At 46.7% G+C, this 20,923-nt stretch overlaps 5 protein-coding genes across 7 annotated transcripts; 1 reads left to right on the top strand and 4 right to left on the bottom strand.

Annotated features, from left to right (window-relative positions):
• Nucleotides 1-481: 481 nt before the first annotated feature.
• On the bottom strand, nucleotides 482-2,993 carry LOC6534506 (U3 small nucleolar RNA-associated protein 14 homolog C). The gene is made up of 2 exons (XM_002095147.3): nucleotides 2,498-2,993; nucleotides 482-2,442 (listed from the first exon to the last, which is right to left on the bottom strand). The coding sequence occupies exons 1-2, from the start codon at nucleotides 2,900-2,902 to the stop codon at nucleotides 532-534; spliced, it is 2,316 nt and encodes a 771-aa protein (XP_002095183.2). The 5' UTR covers nucleotides 2,903-2,993; the 3' UTR covers nucleotides 482-531.
• A 304-nt stretch (nucleotides 2,994-3,297) lies between these two features.
• LOC6539552 (general transcription factor IIH subunit 4) lies at nucleotides 3,298-5,060 on the top strand. The gene is made up of 2 exons (XM_002086403.4): nucleotides 3,298-3,650; nucleotides 3,707-5,060. Exons 1-2 carry the CDS (start codon nucleotides 3,352-3,354, stop codon nucleotides 4,905-4,907), a joined length of 1,500 nt encoding a protein of 499 aa, XP_002086439.1. The 5' UTR covers nucleotides 3,298-3,351; the 3' UTR covers nucleotides 4,908-5,060.
• Nucleotides 4,974-7,323, bottom strand: LOC6539551 (probable Ufm1-specific protease 2). Its single transcript, XM_002086401.4, has 2 exons — nucleotides 7,167-7,323; nucleotides 4,974-7,107 (listed from the first exon to the last, which is right to left on the bottom strand). The coding sequence occupies exons 1-2, from the start codon at nucleotides 7,203-7,205 to the stop codon at nucleotides 5,320-5,322; spliced, it is 1,827 nt and encodes a 608-aa protein (XP_002086437.1). The 5' UTR covers nucleotides 7,206-7,323; the 3' UTR covers nucleotides 4,974-5,319.
• A 655-nt stretch (nucleotides 7,324-7,978) lies between these two features.
• LOC26536082 (microtubule-associated serine/threonine-protein kinase 1) lies at nucleotides 7,979-18,193 on the bottom strand. Of its 2 annotated transcripts, none has more exons than XM_039373579.2 (11): nucleotides 18,043-18,193; nucleotides 15,292-16,050; nucleotides 14,344-14,870; nucleotides 13,703-14,268; nucleotides 12,305-13,571; nucleotides 11,834-12,230; nucleotides 11,403-11,770; nucleotides 10,167-11,324; nucleotides 9,778-10,093; nucleotides 8,759-9,712; nucleotides 7,979-8,562 (listed from the first exon to the last, which is right to left on the bottom strand). In XM_039373579.2, the coding sequence occupies exons 2-11, from the start codon at nucleotides 15,947-15,949 to the stop codon at nucleotides 8,363-8,365; spliced, it is 6,411 nt and encodes a 2,136-aa protein (XP_039229513.1). In that variant the 5' UTR covers nucleotides 15,950-16,050; nucleotides 18,043-18,193; the 3' UTR covers nucleotides 7,979-8,362. The 2 variants fall into 2 exon arrangements, with proteins under 2 accessions (XP_039229513.1, XP_039229514.1); XM_039373580.2 differs by having other exon boundaries at nucleotides 18,008-18,165.
• A 477-nt stretch (nucleotides 18,194-18,670) lies between these two features.
• On the bottom strand, nucleotides 18,671-20,762 carry LOC6534496 (DCN1-like protein). Of its 2 annotated transcripts, none has more exons than XM_002095137.4 (2): nucleotides 20,471-20,762; nucleotides 18,671-19,932 (listed from the first exon to the last, which is right to left on the bottom strand). In XM_002095137.4, exons 1-2 carry the CDS (start codon nucleotides 20,471-20,473, stop codon nucleotides 19,069-19,071), a joined length of 867 nt encoding a protein of 288 aa, XP_002095173.1. In that variant the 5' UTR covers nucleotides 20,474-20,762; the 3' UTR covers nucleotides 18,671-19,068. The 2 variants fall into 2 exon arrangements, with proteins under 2 accessions (XP_002095173.1, XP_039229965.1); XM_039374031.1 differs by lacking the exon at nucleotides 20,471-20,762 and adding an exon at nucleotides 20,220-20,435.
• Nucleotides 20,763-20,923: the final 161 nt, after the last annotated feature.

Below are 20,923 nucleotides of genomic sequence, written 5' to 3'. Positions count from 1 at the left end.
ATAGTCTGGTCACATTGCGCACGGTTACAAAAGCTATCGATTTCAAATTTAACATTTTCCTTTGTTCATAACGACCATTTTAAGTCTTATGTTTTTTGTAATGTAATTTTAAGGATATATCGTTAAGCATAAAGATAAAAATATACACGTACTAATAGATCTTTTTAACAGAATTTTTGGTTTTCGTTGGTATATGTGTTTTGAATTCTTTCCCTCACTAGTCTATTTATCTATCTATGTATTCATACATCACCGTTCGTTCAAAGACATTATAATAATAATATTATTATAATGTCTTTGGTTCGTTGTTATTATCCAGTGTTTAAAAACTTTCGGTTTTACATAAAAGCAATTAATATTAATTTACAAGATGGGTAAATTTAACAGCGAGTTTTTTGCAACATAACCTATGTTCTTTCTTGATTTTCCTCATTCCTATATGCTATTGCTTTTTTAACATAAGAAAGTAGACAAAATTGACTTCCTATTCATTCATTTTATTCTGATTTATTTTTAAATCTATTCCTAGTTCTATGCTATCTTGGCCTTGGATGGCACTTTCGGTATGCGCTTTATCCTCCTGTCCACGATGTGACGTAGGCGTCTGTCCGGCTTGACCAGCTCACTCTCCGTCATAGGCTCGATTACCTGACCCTTGCGCGTGATGACAGCCGGACGGGTTAGCATGCGGAAGGCCGTCTCCGGTACAAAGTTCCGCCCAACTGGGGCACGGATACTGGCTTCGTAGTCTGCTAGGGATCGGAAAGGAAATGGGATGCTGGAGACCATGTGCTCGCGCGCCTTCTTGCTGGCTGACTCGTTGAGGTAAAGATTGTCCTTATTTTCGTCACGACGCTTTTCTGGAGCGGCCAACTTAAGGAGAAGCCGCTTGTTTCGTCGCTCCATTACCTCCTTCGAAATACCAGCACCCGCCCAGGAACCCCATCCAGGCAGGGCCAGCTGAAGCTCAGTGTTTTTCAGCTCCGAGTCTTTGCTTTTGTCCCGATTAAAATCAGCTACAATGTCATCGTCCTCGAAGGCCTGACTGATTGTCAACTGCCGTTCAGCAGCCGCGTCTTCCTCGTCGTATTCTGCAGCTTCGTTGTCTATCAGAGCATCATTAAGGCCTCCCGAGCTGTTCTTTTTTTGGCTGAACACTAAAGTGGTTACCTTGTTGGGATCTATGGTGTCCACAGCTGGAGTTTCCGTGCTTTCTGTATTAACTTCCACTTGGGCAGGGATATTTATCTGTGAGTTTTTATCCTCCTCGTAGTTCAGAGGCTCGTCAATCTCCACCTGCTGCTTGCTCTTTTTTAAAGCCAGACTTTTAAGGTTTTGCAGGGCGTCCTTCTTTTTCGTCTTTTTTCCCTTGACGGGGGTTTCTTTAAGTTTGTTTACCCGTTCCTTTAATTTCTCCATTTTCTTAGTTAGTTTGGCTCTGATTTCATCTTCGTGCTTCTCAAAAATGTCGTCAATGGTTTTTGAATTCGGTTTTTCCTTGACTGTTTTCTGTTCAGTTGGGCTAATATCTTCCACCTGCCAGCCATTTTCTATCTTAACTTTCGATTTCTTTAGGATCTTCTTGGCGGGTTTTACTTCGGGTAATGGTTTCTGTATAGTTCCATTCTCCTCCTGCTCGTCGTTATCCTGGACTTCTTCCATATCCCTACGATGCTGCTCCAGTAACTTTTCATTTTTATTCCTTTTTGTCCAGTATTGTCGCCAATTGGCATCCTCACTTTCACCTTTTCCATTTTCAGTTTCCTCAGTAGCTTTTCGTTTGGTCCAAGGATTAAAGGGATCGTAGTCATTCTCATCCTCCTCGGGAACCACTCTCTTGTTGATAGTTTCATCTTCGCTGTCTGACTGGTGCTTTTTCTGGGTCAGTTCCCTGCTAACAGCCAACTGCTCGGCAAGATCCTTTCGCACATCCTTGTCGTATTTGGCCCGTATCTGCAGATTCTTAGCCCAAGTACCGGTGTTCTTGTGCCGCAAGCTGGCGCGCTCCTGGACCCGACTTTTTTCCAGGGCATTTAACTTTTCCAGCGCCGCTTCCGGGTTGGTTTTCTGCAGCAACTCGAACTCCTTCATCTGCTCCAACATTTTTTGACGCTTTTGCAGCTTGTGGAACTTTTTTGATTTGATTTTGTTTTGCATGCGTGCCCTTGCTGACTTTTGAGACTCGCGCATCTTCAGGTAAGCCAGCTCCTTGCGACGGGCGAAGAGCTCATCCCGTGTAAGCTTCTTTTGCAGTAAAAGGCGCTCCTGCTTGGCCAGCTCTTTTTCATCCGTGGTGTCCCCAATCTGTGCTTTCCGCAGTTCCCGTAGTTTCAGGTTGTTAGCCTCGAGTTCCTTAGCAAGATTGGATTTGAGCCGCGTATTTAGGGATCGTGTGCTCGCCGAAGTGTTCACGTAAACCGTTTCGGAGGGTAAGGGAAAGATCTGTAATGTGTTTTGGAGTTAATGTCTTTCATCGTATGAATTGAAATTCACTTACCTGCGTCTCCGCAGATCTCTGTTGAGCCACCACAGCATCCCAGCGACCGAGCTTCTTGGTCACTCCCTCGTAGCCAATGGTTCGCTTAATGCGATCTGCTGCCGGTTTCTCCAGCGGCTTCTCGAGTACCTTCTTGCTGCCCTGGACGTTCTTAAGCTTCTTCCCCGTCTGACTGTGCTTTGTGGAGGTGCGCAGGATATCAACCAGATCGTTCAAACCCACGGCTCTGGGGGCACGATCTGTTTCCGCCGACGAGACACCTTTCACCAGTTGGAACTCATCCTGGCGCGACTGCCGCTCGTCGCGCGTGGACTTCTGGATGTACTGCCCCTTGCCCAGACTGCCGATGGCCTGCAGCAGCTTCTTGTGCGCCTTCGGTTCGTAGTGCTCCTCGTCGTCACTCATTTTTTGTTAGGAGAATTCGTAAAATCAAATAACAATACAAAAATATTTTGCCCAGCACGTGTGCAGAGTAACAGCTGTAATCGATAACTGGGGAGGCCCATCACTATTTCGATCTATGCCCGAGGACATGGGTGTGGAAAAAGGGGTTCCGTTAAATAAATTTAATTAATATTTTTGAAAATGATTTTTTTTTAAGGAAAATGTAAACTTAAAAATATCATGTACTGATTAATACATATGTTTCGGAATTAACAATCTGTTTTCAATTTTAACAAAGAAATTTATTATTAATATCTAATCGAACCTTGACTGAGAATATTCCATATTCGGAGAAAACCCTCTTTGTAACGCCCTTGATAAATATGATCGATTGTCACGCGACGAAACACCGGCTATCGATGAGAGTGTGATGAAAATATTTTGTTTACCAATTCGACATTCGAACCGTCATGGCCGACACGAAATCCGGTACTGGTCGGTACTCGGCTGCCGGAGGGAGTGGAACCACCGGCCTGTCGCCCTTGGTGCAGGGTCCTGCGAACCTGGAGTGCAAGGACTTTCAGGAGTATCTGCGCACTCGCCAAACGCCAGAGACGCTGGAGAAGCTCTACAACTACCCGCCTATTTGCTTGGCCGTGTTTCGGGAGCTTCCAGAGATAGCCCGGCAATTTATTATAAGGATACTGTTCGTGGATCAACCTGTGCCACAAGCGGTGGTCACATCATGGGGGGCCCAACGTTGCGCCAAGTAAGATTCTATTAAATTGGTTTAAGAAACAGCAGTGAGATCTATTACCTTTGCAGGGAGCAAGCCGAGGCAACCAGCTGCCTGACGGCTTTGAACGTCTGGCGAGTCACAGCCATTCCGGGTGGCCTTTCTGCATGGGAGCTGTCGCCCACCTTTAAGAAAAGCGTGCGCCAGGTGCTGCTGGGCGGCGGAAAGCCTTGGCCCATGACCAACACGCTGGAGAAGGACTCAAAGCCAAGGGACATTGCTTTCCTGGATACATACGCCATGTCCCGCTGGCGCTGCGTCTTGCACTACATGGTCGGCACCGGAAATCGCAATGGCACCGATGCGGAGGCCATCAGTCCGGACGCCGTTAGGATTCTGCTGCACGCCAATCTCATGAAACGGGATGAACGAGATGGTATCACAATCACCCGGCAAGGCTTTCAGTTCCTGCTGCTGGACACGCGAGCTCAGGTGTGGCACTTTATGCTTCAGTACCTAGACACGTGCGAAGAGAGAGGGATCAGCCTGCCGGAATGCTTGTCCATGTTGTTCCAACTTAGTTTTTCAACGCTGGGCAGGGATTACAGTTCGGAGGGCATGAACAGTCAGATGCTCACCTTCCTGCAGCATCTACGGGAGTTTGGACTGGTCTTCCAGCGTAAGCGTAAGGAGGGACGCTTTTATCCCACACGTTTGGCTCTGAATGTAACCAGCAAGGAGGCGGCTGCGACTGCCTCTGTGGCCATGGATGAGGAGGCTACTCAGGACTGTGGCTACATCGTTGTGGAGACTAATTACCGGGTGTATGCCTACACTGATTCTCCGCTGCAGGTGGCCGTGTTAGGTCTGTTCACGGAGCTTCTCTACCGCTTTCCCAATCTTGTCGTGGGCGTGCTAACTCGGGATTCAGTGCGTCAGGCGTTGCGTGGCGGTATTACGGCAGAGCAGATTGTCTCGTATCTGGAGCAGTATGCGCATCCCAATATGCGACTGGTCGAGTCTGCCATTCAGTCCAAATCCTGCCTGCCTCCCACAGTCGTTGATCAAATTAAGCTGTGGGAACTAGAGCGAAATCGCTTCACCTACACCGAAGGCGTGGTGTACAATCAGTTCCTCTCGCATACAGATTTCGTAACGCTAAGAGACTACGCTCAGTCGATCCACATGCTGGTGTGGCAAAATGAGCGAACTCGCACAATGGTGGTGCAAAAGAATGGCCACGATGATGTGAAGCGTTACTGGAAGAAGTACTCTAAGAGTGGTGTTTAATCCGGGACTGCTTCCAATTAAGAAGTTATTCTAGGACTAACACCTGTCTCCATTTTGTTACTAAGGTTCAATTTTAAAATATTGTTTAATAAGTGAGTGGGATATATATCGACATTTAACATACACGTGGAATAAAATTAAAGTACACAAGTATCATACACATCAAAATATTTATACAAAAACCACTTTAAAGCTTTACCTAAATTGTCCTTTAGGTTGGGTAGACTTGTATCATTGCCATACGTAAAACTGCTAAGTAACAGCTTACAAATGCATACAAAATATTTTTCTTGATTTTTAATTACAAAAATATTACCCAATATAAAATCATATACTTTATGCCTAAGCAAAGCAAAGCAAATCGACTCATACTCGCCTACCTAAATGCAAATGGAAAGAAAACTATCTGAACCTAATACAAAATGGGCCGCTGGGGCATGCAAAGATTGTAGTAGCTGCCCTTGGCCCAAAAGTCCATGCCCTTCCAGCCACACCAGCCTTTAATTTGGATGGTGGCCAGATCATCGGCACCTGTGTAATGGGGATCCAGGATGAGGAACTTCACCTGACCTGTCTGCACGCAGTAGTCCACTCCGATAATGGTGTGGGCCAGCACACCGCCACCAATCATCACCGGTGTTCCTTGCGTTTGGAAGTGCATAGCGAGCTCGGAGGCAACAGTAGCCAGTTCAGCTCCAGAGGCTACATGCAGAATCTTTGAATCCACGTTGAGGAATCCCTGCAGACACATGCTGATTTCCGTCGAACCAATCCACTGAGAGGATCCTACGAATGCAGCAGGTTTGTCGTTGATCTTGTGAAGGTATTCCTGCACCTCCAGATGCGTCGGGATCGGTGCGTTCGTATAACCCTGCAGCACAAACCAGGAGCAGATCGTCTGCAGGGAGCGATAGGCGCATCCCCATCCCTTATCTTGCACCTGCTGTTGCAGGTAGTGATAGTAATGGTAATTACCGTTCACTAAGTACTCCTTGCCGTCGACCACTCCACTGGGACGGACTCCGATGTGGGTATTTAGCAGGGGAGTCCATGGTGCGTCCTCCGTTTCACCCAGGAAGTGCACCTGATTGGCCCTGCGAAAATAGGGACGACTGACTGGCAAAGCAAATTGTCGATGCAGTCGCTTGCGTCTCTCCAGCATGCTGGGCTTATCGTCACCCAAATCTTCGAGATAAGCGCAGCTTACGAAGTGCCCAAACTCTTGGGGATAAAAGTGATAGCTAGCCGGCACCAGCAGCTTTCCACTTTCCGACTCCGTGAGATGTTCAATCAGGCTCAATTCGAACAATCTCAGAGCTCTACAGATGCTCTCGATAAGCACGTCGTACAGCCGCTGGAGCTTGGTCTTCCGGCAGAGAATGGCCATGGCTTCGATCTCTAATGGAACCTGTACTCGGATCTGTTCCTCAGTGGCCACTGCAATGCTAAGGGCCGGATGAGGTGGTGAGTCCCGGGCCACGGGATCACGACTGCGCGAGCGCATCACATCGATGGGGATCACCTCGTAGTCACAGCCAGTCGGCGCCAGTCTCTTGATTGGCGTGATCTGACTTTTTGACTTCTTTTTGTCGCCCCCGGTAGTCTCCTTTTCATGCCCTGGACTGGGAATGACGTCTATAAGATCCTGAATTTGGGAATCGCAGGTAAACCGCGTGTCCAGGGGCCCGTAGCTGTTGATGAAAATTTTTGTCTGCGGGACGTTAAACACCAGATTGCCGTCGGCCACCCTCTTGCGCAGTACATGCATTTCCCGGGACACGGATTCAGGTGTGGCGGCCGTTTGCAGATAGAATCCGCAGTGCAGTCGGGTGAAGCAAAAGTCGTTGTACAGCTGATCCGCCTCCATCACTTCGTAGGTCACCTCCTCCAACTTTCCGTGGACGAAGAACGAGGCCCGCAGGCCCACCAAGGTGCCCAATTCGCATTGCAAGAGGATGGGATTATCGGTGATATCCACGGATTTGATGACCTCATTAAGGTGCGCCTCGCCATCAGTGCAACCACCAAACTTGACCAGTCCGCATAGATCCAGTTCTGCCGGGAATCTGTGTTGGATCTGCTCGTAGTTCAGCTGTCCCAAGCTGGACTCAATATTGAAACTTAGAAGGAGTAAGGTGCCTTCACCGTAGAAAACTCCATATAAACAACCACTACACTGCTGCTTTGTTCTCTCCAGGCGCTGCAATCGAAGAGTCCGGGTAACCCATAAATGGTTAATTTAACTACTTAAAGTCTCACCTTCAGCAGGAATGCGGATATTTTCAGTTTGGGCAGCATATTCGTGCTAGATTGATATAGAAAACAATGTAATTTGGCCAATAGCACAATTATTGCACAGCTGGCAATTTTCTATCGATAACTGCGTCGTCTGGTTTTGACCTATCGACATGGGCTTAAGAAAAACAAGAGAGAACGCTATAGTCGAGTTCCCCGACTATCTGATACCCGTTACTCAGCTAGTGGAAGGGAAAAGGAGAGTCTTAAACACAGTTTTTGGCGGTTTGTAGGCGTTATAGTGGGCGTGGCAGAACGTTTCTTGGCAAATCAATAGAAATTCACAAGACCAATATAAAAATGAAAAAATATCAAAACATTTTTCAAAAGTGTGGGCGTATCAGCTTTGGGCGGTTTGAGGGCGTTAGAGTGGGCGTGGCAAAAAGTTTTATAAGATTAGATTAGATTATAAATAAAAAAATTGAGACGTAAAATATTTGTATTTGCTCTTTGTAACAAAAATCTCTTCGGAAAAATCAAATTCCTAAAAACAAATTATTATATTAGTCATAGTCTATAATTTTTAATTTACGCACATATTTGCTGCGCCCGTTTCCTGATCTGTACAACTCCACACCAATGAAAAAGTCGCTTTAAGTACACACACATATAACATTTATTTAATATATATTTTATATTGAATTCGGCGTAGTGTATAGATTCGCAAAAATGTTATAAACGCAGCCCAACACCGCGCCATTCGCTCCATGACTCTCCCATCGACTCATCATCCGTAGTCCACAATTCGTTAATTCTATCAATGTTACACATTTATATACAGTACATAATTGCGTGGTGCCTCTTATATTTGCTTCAACTGGAATATCGTGCTCCTCCTTCTCGACTTGCTATCGTGCCTACTAATTTACATTAAGAGTTTTTAAGCGGTTTTGTTTTGTTTTCCTTTAGTTATGACATCTACAAACTACTAGGCTTCAGAATTTTCTAATTAATTTCATTGCTAAATTGTATGATTTGCGCAAAAACACAAGCTTACTTAGAAAAAAGGTTTAAAACGCAATCCCCCGCTACAGATATATATTGAATTCCTGCGGCTTTCCGTTTCCTGCCCTCCATCCACGCCCATCCTCATCATGGATAATTATTTAAACGCGAAACTTAAAACACAAGCATCCATATCCACCGCGGCTGCTCTGGCGCTACTTTCTCTGCTTGGCAGATGAAGTGGCTGCAGATCCTCCTGGTCCAGAGGTCCCTCCACCGGTCGCAACCGTTGTATCCTTGCGTGGTGCTGTGGAGATGGTCACGCTTGGACTGGCGGGCTTTGTCGTTGTCATCGAAGTTTTACAGCCACTGTTGTGGGGTTTAGTTTTGGGCGTTCCAGGAGTTGTGGTTTTACCTAAAAGGATGCAAATAAGTTGTATGCTTTCATTTCATGTGTACTCTCATTTTAGGCTAATAAAATTCGAATGTCTGATTCAAAACTTTGAACATTTTAAATTTATTTGCAAATAAACTTGTTAAAAAATACGTCAAACTTTGAACATTTTAAGTTTATTTGCAAATAAACTTGTTAGAAAATACGTCAAACTTACCCTGGTCGACCTTCTTGCTTTTGCCAGCAGGCTCCATCTCTGGCTGCTCGGTGGCTTTTATCTTCGTCGGCTTTTCCAGGGTTTGAGTGGGCGAAGACGAGGATTCTCCCTCCGCGAACTCCTCGATAGCGGGCATAAATCCCTCGGACACACTGCTGCTGTCTTGGGTACTGGTGGGCGAATCTTTCTCCTCAGCAATACGCGGCAGCGGCTCACAATTGGCCAGGGTAACCACAGCGGTGGCACTTGGATCAGTTCCGGCAGCGGTTGTGGACAAAACTGTTGCCATAGCAGTTTGTTTTTGAGATTCCTCAGAAGCAGCAGGCAGCAACTGCAGGGGCTGAGCTGAAGGAGCTCCCAAAACCGCTCCTCCAGCTCCCGATGCACCTCCGCCCGGCGTCGACCTCCAAGTCGTGGTGACCACTCGTTGGTGTGTCGGCTGTTTAATGGGCGGCGAACAGCATAGTGGCGATATCTTTGTCTCTGCGCTACGGGGATGCAAGCGATCCGGTGACAAGGCGCGCCTTAGCAGCGGAGAGCTCGGTTCCGCCGACTTGGTTCGGGCAAATCCTGCCTTCTTGGTGTTTGCGTTCACTGCCGTCTGCAACGTGGGCAGCGTGCTCCCCGGACTATAAGACTGTGTGGTGTTAGAGGCACCGGGCTGATGACCCACCAATGGAAATGCCAATGGGGAGGGAGATCTTGTGGGTGACGATGGCAGCGGGGATGGTGATGGAGTTCGCGCCAATGGAGACAGCGGAATGTGACCCACAGACTTCCGTCGATTCGGCAACGAATTGTTGCTCGTGGTATGTAGAGTCTTCAGGCCTCCGGCGGGATTGTTTGCGTTGCCTCCGCCTGCTATTACGGCGGTGGCTGCATGCAGCTTGTGCTTGAGACCATGTAAAGTGGATGGACGCTGGTACAGCTGCGGAACGACTCCAGTGGGAGAGACTGTACAAAATAAGGATGAAATGTTCAATAAACTGATAATGCATTCTTGTGGCTAATCCCATTACCCGGCACATTTCCAACAGAGGTGGGACTGTTGCCAACGACGGCTCCCACATGGGGCAGGAGCACCAACTGGGTGGGTGGCGGAGCAGCAGGCAATTGCACACTGAGGGCTGAGGGAGCAACTGAAGCGGATCCTGTGTTGCCACCGTGATTGGAGCCACTTGAACCGGTGGGTGTGTTAGGCGATGAGGATGAGGGCGATGTGGATTGCGATGAAGAGTTGGCCGCCGACTGGCAACAGCTGCTGTGATACGAAGAATCCAACGGCGACAAGTTTCTGGCCGATGGTGTGGTGGGTGAACTAGTGCCAGCTGAGTACTAAAATTATGCATATAACCAAGAAAATTAGTTTGGATGTTGAGGCTTACATAAAGCAACAATGGGATTTTACCTGCTGCATCTCTGCATTTGCACGCTTGCTGCTTATGCGGCGAAACAGCGAGGTCTTGCGCTTCTTGTCGTGCTCTCGCTTTGTCTGCTTCTTCTGGCGATTCACACCCTTCTTGGCCAGCTTGCTTTGCATGAGATCGCGTTTGCGCCCACCGCTCTGAATGCTGGTGTGCTCGAGGGGAGTGGCCCGCAGGGTTACGTGCTCGCCACCACTGAGGAGCAGCTGCAGCACCTGTGTGTGGAACAGGCCTTGCACAGCCTCCCCATTGACATGAGTGATGAGATCCGCTGGCCGCAGTCCCGCCTCAAAAGCTGGACTGCCCTCGTCCACGGCCATGACCAAATGATGCATTGTATAGAAGTCCGTGTCGCCATAGTACACACGAATGGTATGAACAGTAAAGCCGAAACCACGGGGACCACGTCGTATGATGATCGGAGGCTTTAGATTTGTAACCAATGGCGAGAGCTCTCGGCAAGGAGAAGTATCCCTTGAGCTGGCCGTACTGGAGCCATTGCCTCCACCACCCGGCGATTGAATTCCACATAACTGTGCAGCCAATTGGCTGTTGTCCAGAGATGTCATGAGTGACAAACCCAAGGCAGATGCAGACTTAACAATAGACCTGGACCGATGATGCTTCACGCTGCTGCCACTGGTGCTGCCGTCCATGGATTTTGGTTGATGCTGCAGAGCCAGCGGCGACTGTTCTCTTGGCAAGTTCATGTTCTCCGTCGATGAGCTGCCCGCGGAAATGGTTTCATCTTCTATCGAGATGGAGAAACGCGGCAAAATGTCTCTGGCGCAAACACCCTTCCGTTTGCGGTTGATCTGTGGCGAAAAATCATCACTGTCCGTTTGCGAACTCTCTGGCGTGCTGCGCGAAAAGCTGCCCACCGTAGCTGTTGGCGGAGTGGCCGACATTGCCGCCTGAGTTTGAGTAGGTGGCGGAGTGGCTGGCGTACTAATGATCGTGGTTGTGTTTGGTGGCATGCTATGCCGCTGCTGCATGCGCTGCGTGGCGCCGGGATTTGGTTGCTGGAGATAATGCTTAAGCATTCGCAACTCAGCATCGTTTCCAATCGTCACATTGTGCAACAATTCAGGCAAGTAATCGGCATCCGGGGTGGACGGCACCTTCAGGCAGCTTGAGGAGAGCTATAAGAAATTTTCCATTAATAAAGTCCGTGAATAACTGATCACCCATCGCCGCTTTTCAAAGAAATCAATACTCACATCTAGCTTTCGCAATTGTGGCGTGTTCAAGAATTTGTTGACCACTCCGTCGTGGGAGGCGCTACCCGAACCACTACCACTGCCACTTCCACTTCCGCTTCCCATTCCCGACTTAAGTTTAGGCAGAGCGCCAGTTGATGCGGGTCCTACGGCTGCTGCTGGAGTCTCCTGCGCACGCGATGGCAGCGATGCAAGTGGGGGTGGACCCGTTGGCTTCGCTCCATCGGTAGACGTGGGATGACGCGACCAGCTATAATGCTGTTTTCTGTACTGCGGAGTATACGAGTTGAAACTGCCGAAGACGGGAGTGTCATCCGTGTCGTCAGTATCTTCTCCGCCTAGATCATGGTTATAGCGATCCATTCGGGCTGTCGAAAAAAATTTAAAATTAAATAATAATTCATTATTTCAATATAGCTTATAAAGCTTACTGTCAAAATAACTGGTATCATCATCGTGAGACAACTGCGGCACAAACTCTGCCTTCTGCCGCAGCAGAGAATTCCAATCCATGCCCAGAAAATATTCGTGCTCCTTCATCTCCAGCGCACCCGATTGGGTGCCCAGACGATCCCGCGGATTCTGCTGCAGCAGCTGCGAGATTATGTCCTTTGCCTCCGCTTGAACAGGCCAGTCCTCACAGTCCGGCCACTCGATGTCATCGTTGACGGTGTGCGCAAACAGTTCCTCAGTGGTTTCGCCAAAAAACGGCACACAGCCGATGAGAAATTCATACAGAATGATGCCCATGGACCACCAGTCGACAGGTTTGCCATAGCCCTGGCGCAATATCACTTCGGGTGCAATATACTCGGGTGTGCCGTAAACCTGGAAGGGATCAAGAAGTTAACACTTAGATAATCACAGATTTTTCTTTAGAAACTACAAGAAAATTTGCATACCTGCTTGTCGGAAAACTGTCTCGTTTCTGAGTCGATATAACCCTCATACAAATTGGTGGCCAATGACATCAGACCCATCTTGGAGAGCCCAAAATCAGTTAGTTTGATGTGACCCAAGGCCGTGATCAAAAGGTTGTCCGGCTTGAGGTCGCGATGCACGATGCCGTAGCTGTGCAGATACTCTACGGCTAATACTGTTTCGGCGAAATAGAAGCGGGCCATATCCGCGGGCAGTGGCCCGATGTTCTTTAGCAGCGTTCCGCAGTCGCCGCCCTCCACGTACTCCATCACCAGGCAAAGGTGTTTCTTGGTTTCAAACGAACAGTACATGCTGACCACAAAGGGATTGTCGGCGAAGGAAAGAATATCACGCTCCGCAAATACCTGCTCCACCTGGTTGCGCAGGATGAGATTATTTTTGTTGATTTTCTTCATGGCAAAGCGTTGACGGGTGGTCTTGTGCTTCACCAGGTAGACGGCTCCATAAGCACCATTTGAGATCAGCTTGACAATGTCAAAGTCGTTTTCTTGAGGTGAGGGTTGTTGGACTCCACTGCCAGTTACTGGTGCAGCCGATCCTCCGGATAATCCCTCAGCTCCCGTCCCCTTCGCACCCGATCCTCCAACTGCACTAATTGATCCTCCCTTCTCCTCATTCATCTGGCTAATAGCCAGCGCAAAAGAGGGTGCCGCGTCACACGAAGCCACTGGCGTTTGAGGAGGCTGTTGAGGTGTCACTGTGCCACTTCCCGAGTCCAAAGCAATGGAATCCAAGGCCAGGCTGCTTAACTGCTTGGCTGCACTGGTTAAGGGCGAGTTGAGTAGCAAACTGCCACCGGGTTGCAGTGGATCCGCATCCACGGTAACTTGTTCCGAGCACATCTGCTGCGTTTCCCTTAATTCCTGTTGCAGTTCTGCGATTGGATCACGGTTTAGCCCCAGCTTGTGGATGATGTATTGCGGAATGTCCGCTTTTATCACAGGCATTGCCTTGGCATGTCCTTCTGCAGCCTCCAGTAGCTCGTAGAATTCTTGCGGGTCAAATTCTAGGCATTCCAGCAATCGAGCTGGTCGCGAAATAATCAAAAGCAGCTTTTTAATCACACCGTTTAGTTCAGCTGCCGCCTCCGGAGATTTCTCCTTTGTCTCCACTAGCAAACGTTCCAGATTTTCACTGAGCTCGTAAAAGTATTGCGAGGTTATCAGTTTGGCCTCCGATTTGTGCAGGCAATCCCTTGCCATTTCCAATACCTGATGATGCACAAAGCTGCAAAGAACGAAGAAAACAAGTTGTAAAGAAACTAGACAGATTTGGCTAATAAATAAGGAGTCTGTCTGTATCATATACTCGATTTTATCAACTGATGAAGATTGAACAGATTTAAGAACTAGACTTACCGCACTATCGGCTGCGAGTCCCTGAAGCTATTGCATGCAGCACTCTTGTTTTCGTTGATAAAGTGCTTTAGCCGCTCCTCCATTTGCTGGGTGGCCTTGGGAAAACGCTCCTTGTACAAAGTGTTCATCACAGCAATCTCATTGTCCACGATGGGTGAACGCGATGGGCTGGACAGCGATCTTGAGCGCGGACGAAAGTAGGGCGACATACGACCTCCAACTTGCATTGCACTCGAGGCGGAGCTATTCGCGGATGAACCACCATTACCAGCACCAGCACCACCAACGGCTTGCTGACCACCACAGGTAACGCTCAGTTCGGCACAGCAATTCACGCAGGCCGCTGTCATCAGTTTCTGGGGCTGCAGCTGCGATGGCTTCGGTGGCTGGGGCGTCAGTTGCTTTTGGGAAACGGCTAGCAACAGAGCGCAGTGCTTGGGACAATGCTGTTTGAGGTGCTCGGCGCAGCAGGCACCGGCGGCCACGGCAGCGGCATCCGCCTCCTGCACTCCGGGCGGAATGTTGTGCGCCAACTGGTTGAGAGCCTCCTGACTCGAGCACTGAGACTGTGATACATGAAATAATTAAACAATTAACGTAAATAAAAAACGTAAATGTTTGGAATATCTAAACAAACTTACCGACAAATTGGAGCTACCAGGCGTGGTTCCGTACCCCGAGGAGGGCAGCGAGGCGACGGACCAGCGACGTCCGTCTGCGACAACGCCCCGGCACGAGGCGATTCTTTTGATCGGAGCAAATGCAAATGGCATGGGTGAATTGAGGCGCGGACTATCCACGGGACTGGCCGAGTATGGGGAATGGGCCCGGGAGCCGCCAGCCGCTGCCACGGCAGCCGCGTTGGTGACCAAACTTAGGCGATGATGGGCAACTCCACTGGAGGAGCCACCACCGGAACCAGCGCCTCCTCCAGCTGACCCCCGCATCACAACGCCGTGCAAGTGATGGTGATGGTGGTGCTTGGCCAAGCCAATGCCAGCACAGCTGCCCGACCTCGAAATGTTGTGACCGCCCAAGGGAGAAGCCCCAAAGCCAGGGGGCTGTACTGGTAACGGAGCGGCCAGTTCATGGCGAAAATAGTTGCCCGTGAGACAGGGAGCTGACTTCCCCAACGACGAGTGACGCATACGCAGCAAGTTGGACGCTTCTGTAATGAACAAATAAGTCAATTTCTTGTATTCATTCAGGTAATAGATGGAGAAGAAAACGAATCCCAAATGCTGGGATTAGTCTTTAGAAAAAGTATAATTAATACGTTTTAATCTGAAGGTAATTCAATGAACGTTATTTTGGTTTTGTAAGCATACAAGGACAGCCAGACAAACATGATTAGTTCAACAATATAGGTGTCAATCTTTGGGTGCTAATTAAGTCAGAATTCACATCTTACTAAAACGATAAAAATAGCTTGTAAATAAGCCTTTTTGCAAAGCTAATATTATCGTTATCGTGCAAAGATGGGAACATATACCTTACTTTCGTAGGAAAATCTTTTCATAACAAATAAATGGTTCTTCTAACAAATTAAAGCAGCAGAAATTGGTTGTGTGGTGGGGATATTCTCTTACCGCTGCTGACAGCGCGCAGCGAGTTGGTGTGCTGCTGATAGGAGATCTTCCGGAGCAATGCGGTGTATCCCCTAGAGTGCAGAGAACTAGAACTTCCGGACAGACCGCCGGACGAGCTCTTGGTCAGATTCAGGTTGCGCATCATGGAGGAGCCGTTGGTGCTGTCGTTGCCGATGGATAGCTTGGCCGGCGAAGTGGGCAGCAGCTCCAATCCGCTGCAGGACTTGACGCTGCTGTTGCAGGACGACGATGCTGCCGCAAGTGCTGCTGCAGCGGCAGCCGCCTCCTGGTCGGAGTCGTCAAAGATGAGCACGCGTGCCGAGTAGCTCGACTGCGGGCGTATCCGCGACAGATTGGCCGTGCTCAAGTGCCGCTTGGGCACCGGACTGCCGCTCATGGTGGCTGTGGCCGTGGCGCCACTGCTACTGTCCGCGGATGGAGAGCCCGAAATGGACATGGCCTCGATCTCGCTGGCCACGCTCTGATTGATAAACTCCTGCTCCTGCTGCTCATCGTTCTTTTGCGGCGTTGAGGTGGATATCTTGCTGCCTAGGACAGCACTCACTGAGTGGTTGGACGATGTCGATGATGATGACGATGTAACGGGGCCGGCCGCTCCCTCGGCTGGACGGGATGCAGCTCCCTCCTGGCGACTCATGATCGTGCTGGCTTCGCGTTCACTCTGATCTTAGCAGGATCGCATGTTGTTGTTTGTCTCCGGTGCTTTGTTGCTTCGACTCTTGGGCATGGCGTCGGCGGCTGCAATAAGAGCAATTAATTAGCATACGGCTGGCAAGGCGCTTCCCAGTTCTCAGTTCTCAGTTCCCAGTTAACAGCTCACTTTCCATCCCATCCCATGCCATCTCCGGAACCCAGACACTGGCAATTGCTTCCACACACAAACCCCTGGCTAATTAATCTCGTTGGGCTGACACTTTGCACGAGCCGAACAGCAAATAATTATATGTACAAATCGGTTAAAATGGGATCGAAATATATTAATATGTATTACATACTACACATATTCGTTTACAGGAAGCGTTCGCCCACTTGGTTTTGGGAGATAGCCCAGAATTTCCACAATGAGTGGTTGAATCACAATGCTGTCCAGTGACAAGGGTGACACGGAAATCTCTCCCAGCCGAAATCAAGTCCCGGTGACTCAGATGTCTATTTTAGTTGACTTAAAAACCATTGCTCTTATTCTGCATAAAAACTAAAAATTGTTTACCTAACACAATCTTTAGGGAGAAAACGATCGATTGCCCCACTTTACTAATAGAAATTCTTCAATTTCTGACCATGAACATTTGAATATCAAGTTCAAAATTGTTTGGCTGATCATACATTCTATTCGAATGACTATACAGTGCCATTTGAATTGAGAAATTTTTAGCTAGCTTACTATCAACACAGTTTCTAATTTAGATGGAACTTTTCAAAGTATTTGTATTTGTATTAGACGCTGAGGCCAATAAGAAATCTTTAAACACACATATGCATTTACATAAACTTGGCAACATGGATTCAATAATAGTTTCTCAAGTTCATACCACTACATATGTAAATGTTCCAAATATAAAGATTCCAAAACACATTCGTGTTTTTTTAATAATATAAGTTGTAATGTGTGATTATTTCCGTAAAATCTTTGCGAGAAAATTCCACATTTTAAAACATACAATCTTGAAGAAGCCTTAAGCATAATATTTTAAAGTTCTGTAAACTTAATATGTGGCAATGAAACCATATCACTTTGTCATTAAAAATGTTAAGCTTGAAAGATTAATTATTCTCTAGTAAGACCAGTAAGATCATTCGGAAATCGCCAGTTAAATATTTAATAATTCAGATAAATATTTATAATTATGAAGAACTACTCATGGCTGTGAAACCTTATTGAATTAAACTGTTCGTTCGACGACTCCATTTTCCAAAACTTACACGTTTCGGGTGAATTTATATACTCGAAATGCAAACCAAGAAACCCAGTTTCTGTTCCATTGTTTACCCTTCTCGCTGCTCTGAATAAAAGGCCACTAAATTATCGGATTATCTGCAGGTGAGGAGCAGGGCAGATGGGATGGGTTGGGACGGGATCAGATTGGATCGGATCGGATCTCGAGACGGCAGGGGGCTACAGCTATATAAGCGATATAAGCTATACGACACTATATGGCACGATCGTAAATGGTGCTCCGAGGTCTCCAAGTAGACGTTGTCGTAGTCCGACTTCTGCGGTTATCAGTTTGTTTTCGTTTCGTTTATTTTTGTGTGTTTAGTGGCATTTATTCACACACTATGCGGATTGTACACTAGGTACGCACACACGGGCAACTGGGCGTATATTTGTTTAAATTTCGCCCACTCGAGGCGAGACGCGCGAGTTATTCACATGATAATTGGATTCGCAAATGCGACCACCGCTGTTTGCACAGATTTGATTATACTGTGTGGAGCGCCCAGAACAGCAGACACAAAAAAATAAATAATAAATAACCAAGGGCAAAGGATTTTCGAGACCAAATTAATTATGGCCAATAGCAATAACAACAACAACAACAGCGAGTGGGGTCTTTGCATTGGTATGGGTAATGGGTAATGGGTGTGTGTGTGTGGGGGCGGCGAAGGAGCCCCATACACACATATAGCACACGAACACCCACAGACGTTGCGATTACGGGGTTTTTGGTACAATAAATTGTCAGTTTCTCACTTTTACGTCGCTTAACACTCGATTTGGAACTTTACATTTTATACGCAGCATTTACGATGAAGCAGACACACACACTCGCCTGCCTAGCACGCGATTTAAGAGCTATTACTAAATATTTTTAACTGCGAAAAAATCGTTGTAACAATATCAATCAGCCGAACGGTCACATTACTAGCGATGACAGCCGATGGTGCGAAAGTTATCGAATCACGGCAGTGGTGGCCCTCGAATCTTCAGATTCATTTGTCCATTGGCGGCGGGGCATTTGAAAAAATAAATAACATTATGTACTAGCAAATTAAAACCCCACCTCCGCTTTAAGAATGGTTCCGTTCTATCCTAACTGCTCGGTTGGTTCTTTGGTAAGATATATAAACAGCTTATCGGTTTCCAACGGTACTCTTCAGTGTGACCGAAGAGAAGCAACACTACCTTATTGAAATTTTTTCAAATATTTGTTTCACTTTTAAAAATTTAGAAAACAAAATTATACATTCTTTGTTTAATAAATTATTGCTGTATTTGTAGGTACAGTGCTAATAAAAAATATGATTTTTAATTATCAAGATATAATAAAATAAAAGTAAGTAAGCACTTCACGAAAATTAAAAACTTAAATCACATAAAAATAATAGCTTTCGAGATTTATTTCAAAAAAGAAAATCATTTCAATTTAAGTTTATCAATGATAGAAAAGCATAATAATGACAAAATATTAGGTACTAAAATAATACCAGAGGGATATTTTAAGTCTATTCATATTCAAAGAAATAATATTTCATTTAGATTCTAAATTTAAGTAGGTTACAATTGAATCTGACACGCTTATATTCCTCAATTTCTAATTATTTCTAACGGATGAACTAGATGTTGTTTACCACTATCAATTTCAATGATTAGGAAGGCGGGGATGTACATTTACTAACTTTATTTATTTTTTATGACGCTTTTATAGAGAAAATGTAAATTTACCGGCCTTGCTTAGATTCTCCGTTATTTAGAATAATCAGAATAAAAGCAAATCTATCATTAATGAGAATACAATACAGTGTAACAATTCGTTAGCCATAGTTCATGTTTGTACTGTGCGAGGTCTGGTAGGCGCTGGATATGTTCTTCTGGGAGCTGGAGCTGGCACTGGACTGCTGCTGGAAGCCGGATCCTAGCGGGGAGTCCTCCTTGAGATGATCGTTCTCCTGGCACCACTCCACAAAGTCATCTATTAGAACCGGCCAGGCACCCTCCGAATCGTAGTTGCTCATCCGATCGTCGATGTTGGTGGCAAAGTCGAGCAGCAGGTTCCACGTATCTCGCGAGATGGCCCGCTTGTGTTTCTCCTCGAGGAACTGGCACCAGATGTCCAAGAACTTAAAGCGCCCACTAAGAACGATGCACCAGTAGGCAATGGCCATTTCTAGGTCAATACCCTTTTGCCCCGGATCCTTGGCGTAGTTAAAGGTAAAGTGGTAGAAGTCCTTGAACTTGCCGGCATCGTTCAGCTCCTGCTCAAGGATGGGCAGTTTGGCCTTCAGCTTGTCGATGCTATCAATGCCCAGGTCGCACATCCCATTGATAAACTCATCCCGCGAGAACTCGCACTGTACCTCGGCGTGAAACTTCCACGCTATGATGAGCACCAGTTTTGAGTCTGGCTTAAGGTCCAAGTCCTCCAGGAAGTGGATGACACCCTGCGATCCGATTTTCAGGGGGTCACTGGGATCCCGATAGCGCATGAATAGCTGTTCGATGCGCTTGCGATCCAACTCCCGGTAATAGTACTCCGGATTCTGGAAGTAATTGTCGCTGGCCAACTCGAATTTCCAGTCGTTCTGTTGCAAACAGAATATAGCCGTCTGTTCGCCCGTGTGTGTCAGCGATATGAACTTCTTCACCTTATCGCGGTGCGTGCTGGATTTCAGTTTGTTCTGCAAAATCATAGTGGGGCGTTATTGAAGATGGTTATGATGCGAGTGTATAGAACGATTTCAAAATCTAGTGGGTAAAAAATGAGGGATTTGGGATGTGCGTTTATTTATAAGATTTCTTCAAACTTTTCGTTTGGATATGATTTCTCTATTGCAAAACTATTTGTAATGAAAAATACCTACATATCAGCCTGCAATTTGGAATATTTACATATCTCGGTGGCTCTAAGTTAAAGGACTGAATGTGGGATTTTTGTTGTGATGATGGGCATTGACTAGTGGGTAACCTGTAGTCGGGAAAGTGCACTATACGATTCTAGCGTTCTTTCTTGTTTACTAGGGATTTCGCTGCCCAGGCGAATTGCATAAATACAACAGCAGCAGCAACAACAACAACTACAACTAGTGTGCCCAAGCTGGCGCTGCAAGAAGAAGCTGCTGGGGATGAGAGTATGGATCGTAATAGCCACGTTCTCCACAGTTCTCATTTATGGTATCTGAGCCAGCACTCGTGTTGACAATTTGGACAAGTACTCACCATTGCACTGCCACTGATTCGATTTTCGCACTTGTCTAGAGCTGCGGTTTCCGACTATTAACAACAAGAAACTGGGAACTGCAGGTGTTGGTAAACGACGATTGTTTGCCTGGAGAAACTAAACCAAACACGTATCGAGCTTTTCCGATAGGTTTAATTTGCATAACAATTCTCGCAAAGAGATTTTTGTTGTTTTGGTAAACCTGTGTTAATGGTTTCCACTACTCAGCCATATTTTCCAAAGGGATATTTTTTATTTAGTTTTGTTCACTGATGAGTGACCTTCACTTGACAGTTGAAATATACCAAATAGTTCCGCAAACATACCGAAACATAAGTACAGAATACCAAAATCATTATTGAAATGATCGCCTTAAATGGAGATATTTTAATTGAAATTACTTTACAATTTAAAAAAAAAACCCTACAAAACAAATAATAGTTAAAAGAAAT

Source organism: Drosophila yakuba, chromosome 3L, assembly GCF_016746365.2.
Source record: "Drosophila yakuba strain Tai18E2 chromosome 3L, Prin_Dyak_Tai18E2_2.1, whole genome shotgun sequence".
Lineage (NCBI taxonomy): Eukaryota > Metazoa > Arthropoda > Insecta > Diptera > Drosophilidae > Drosophila > Drosophila yakuba.
The sequence above is the reverse complement of the archived record's forward strand: the minus strand, read 5'-3'. Positions and strand labels throughout refer to the sequence as shown.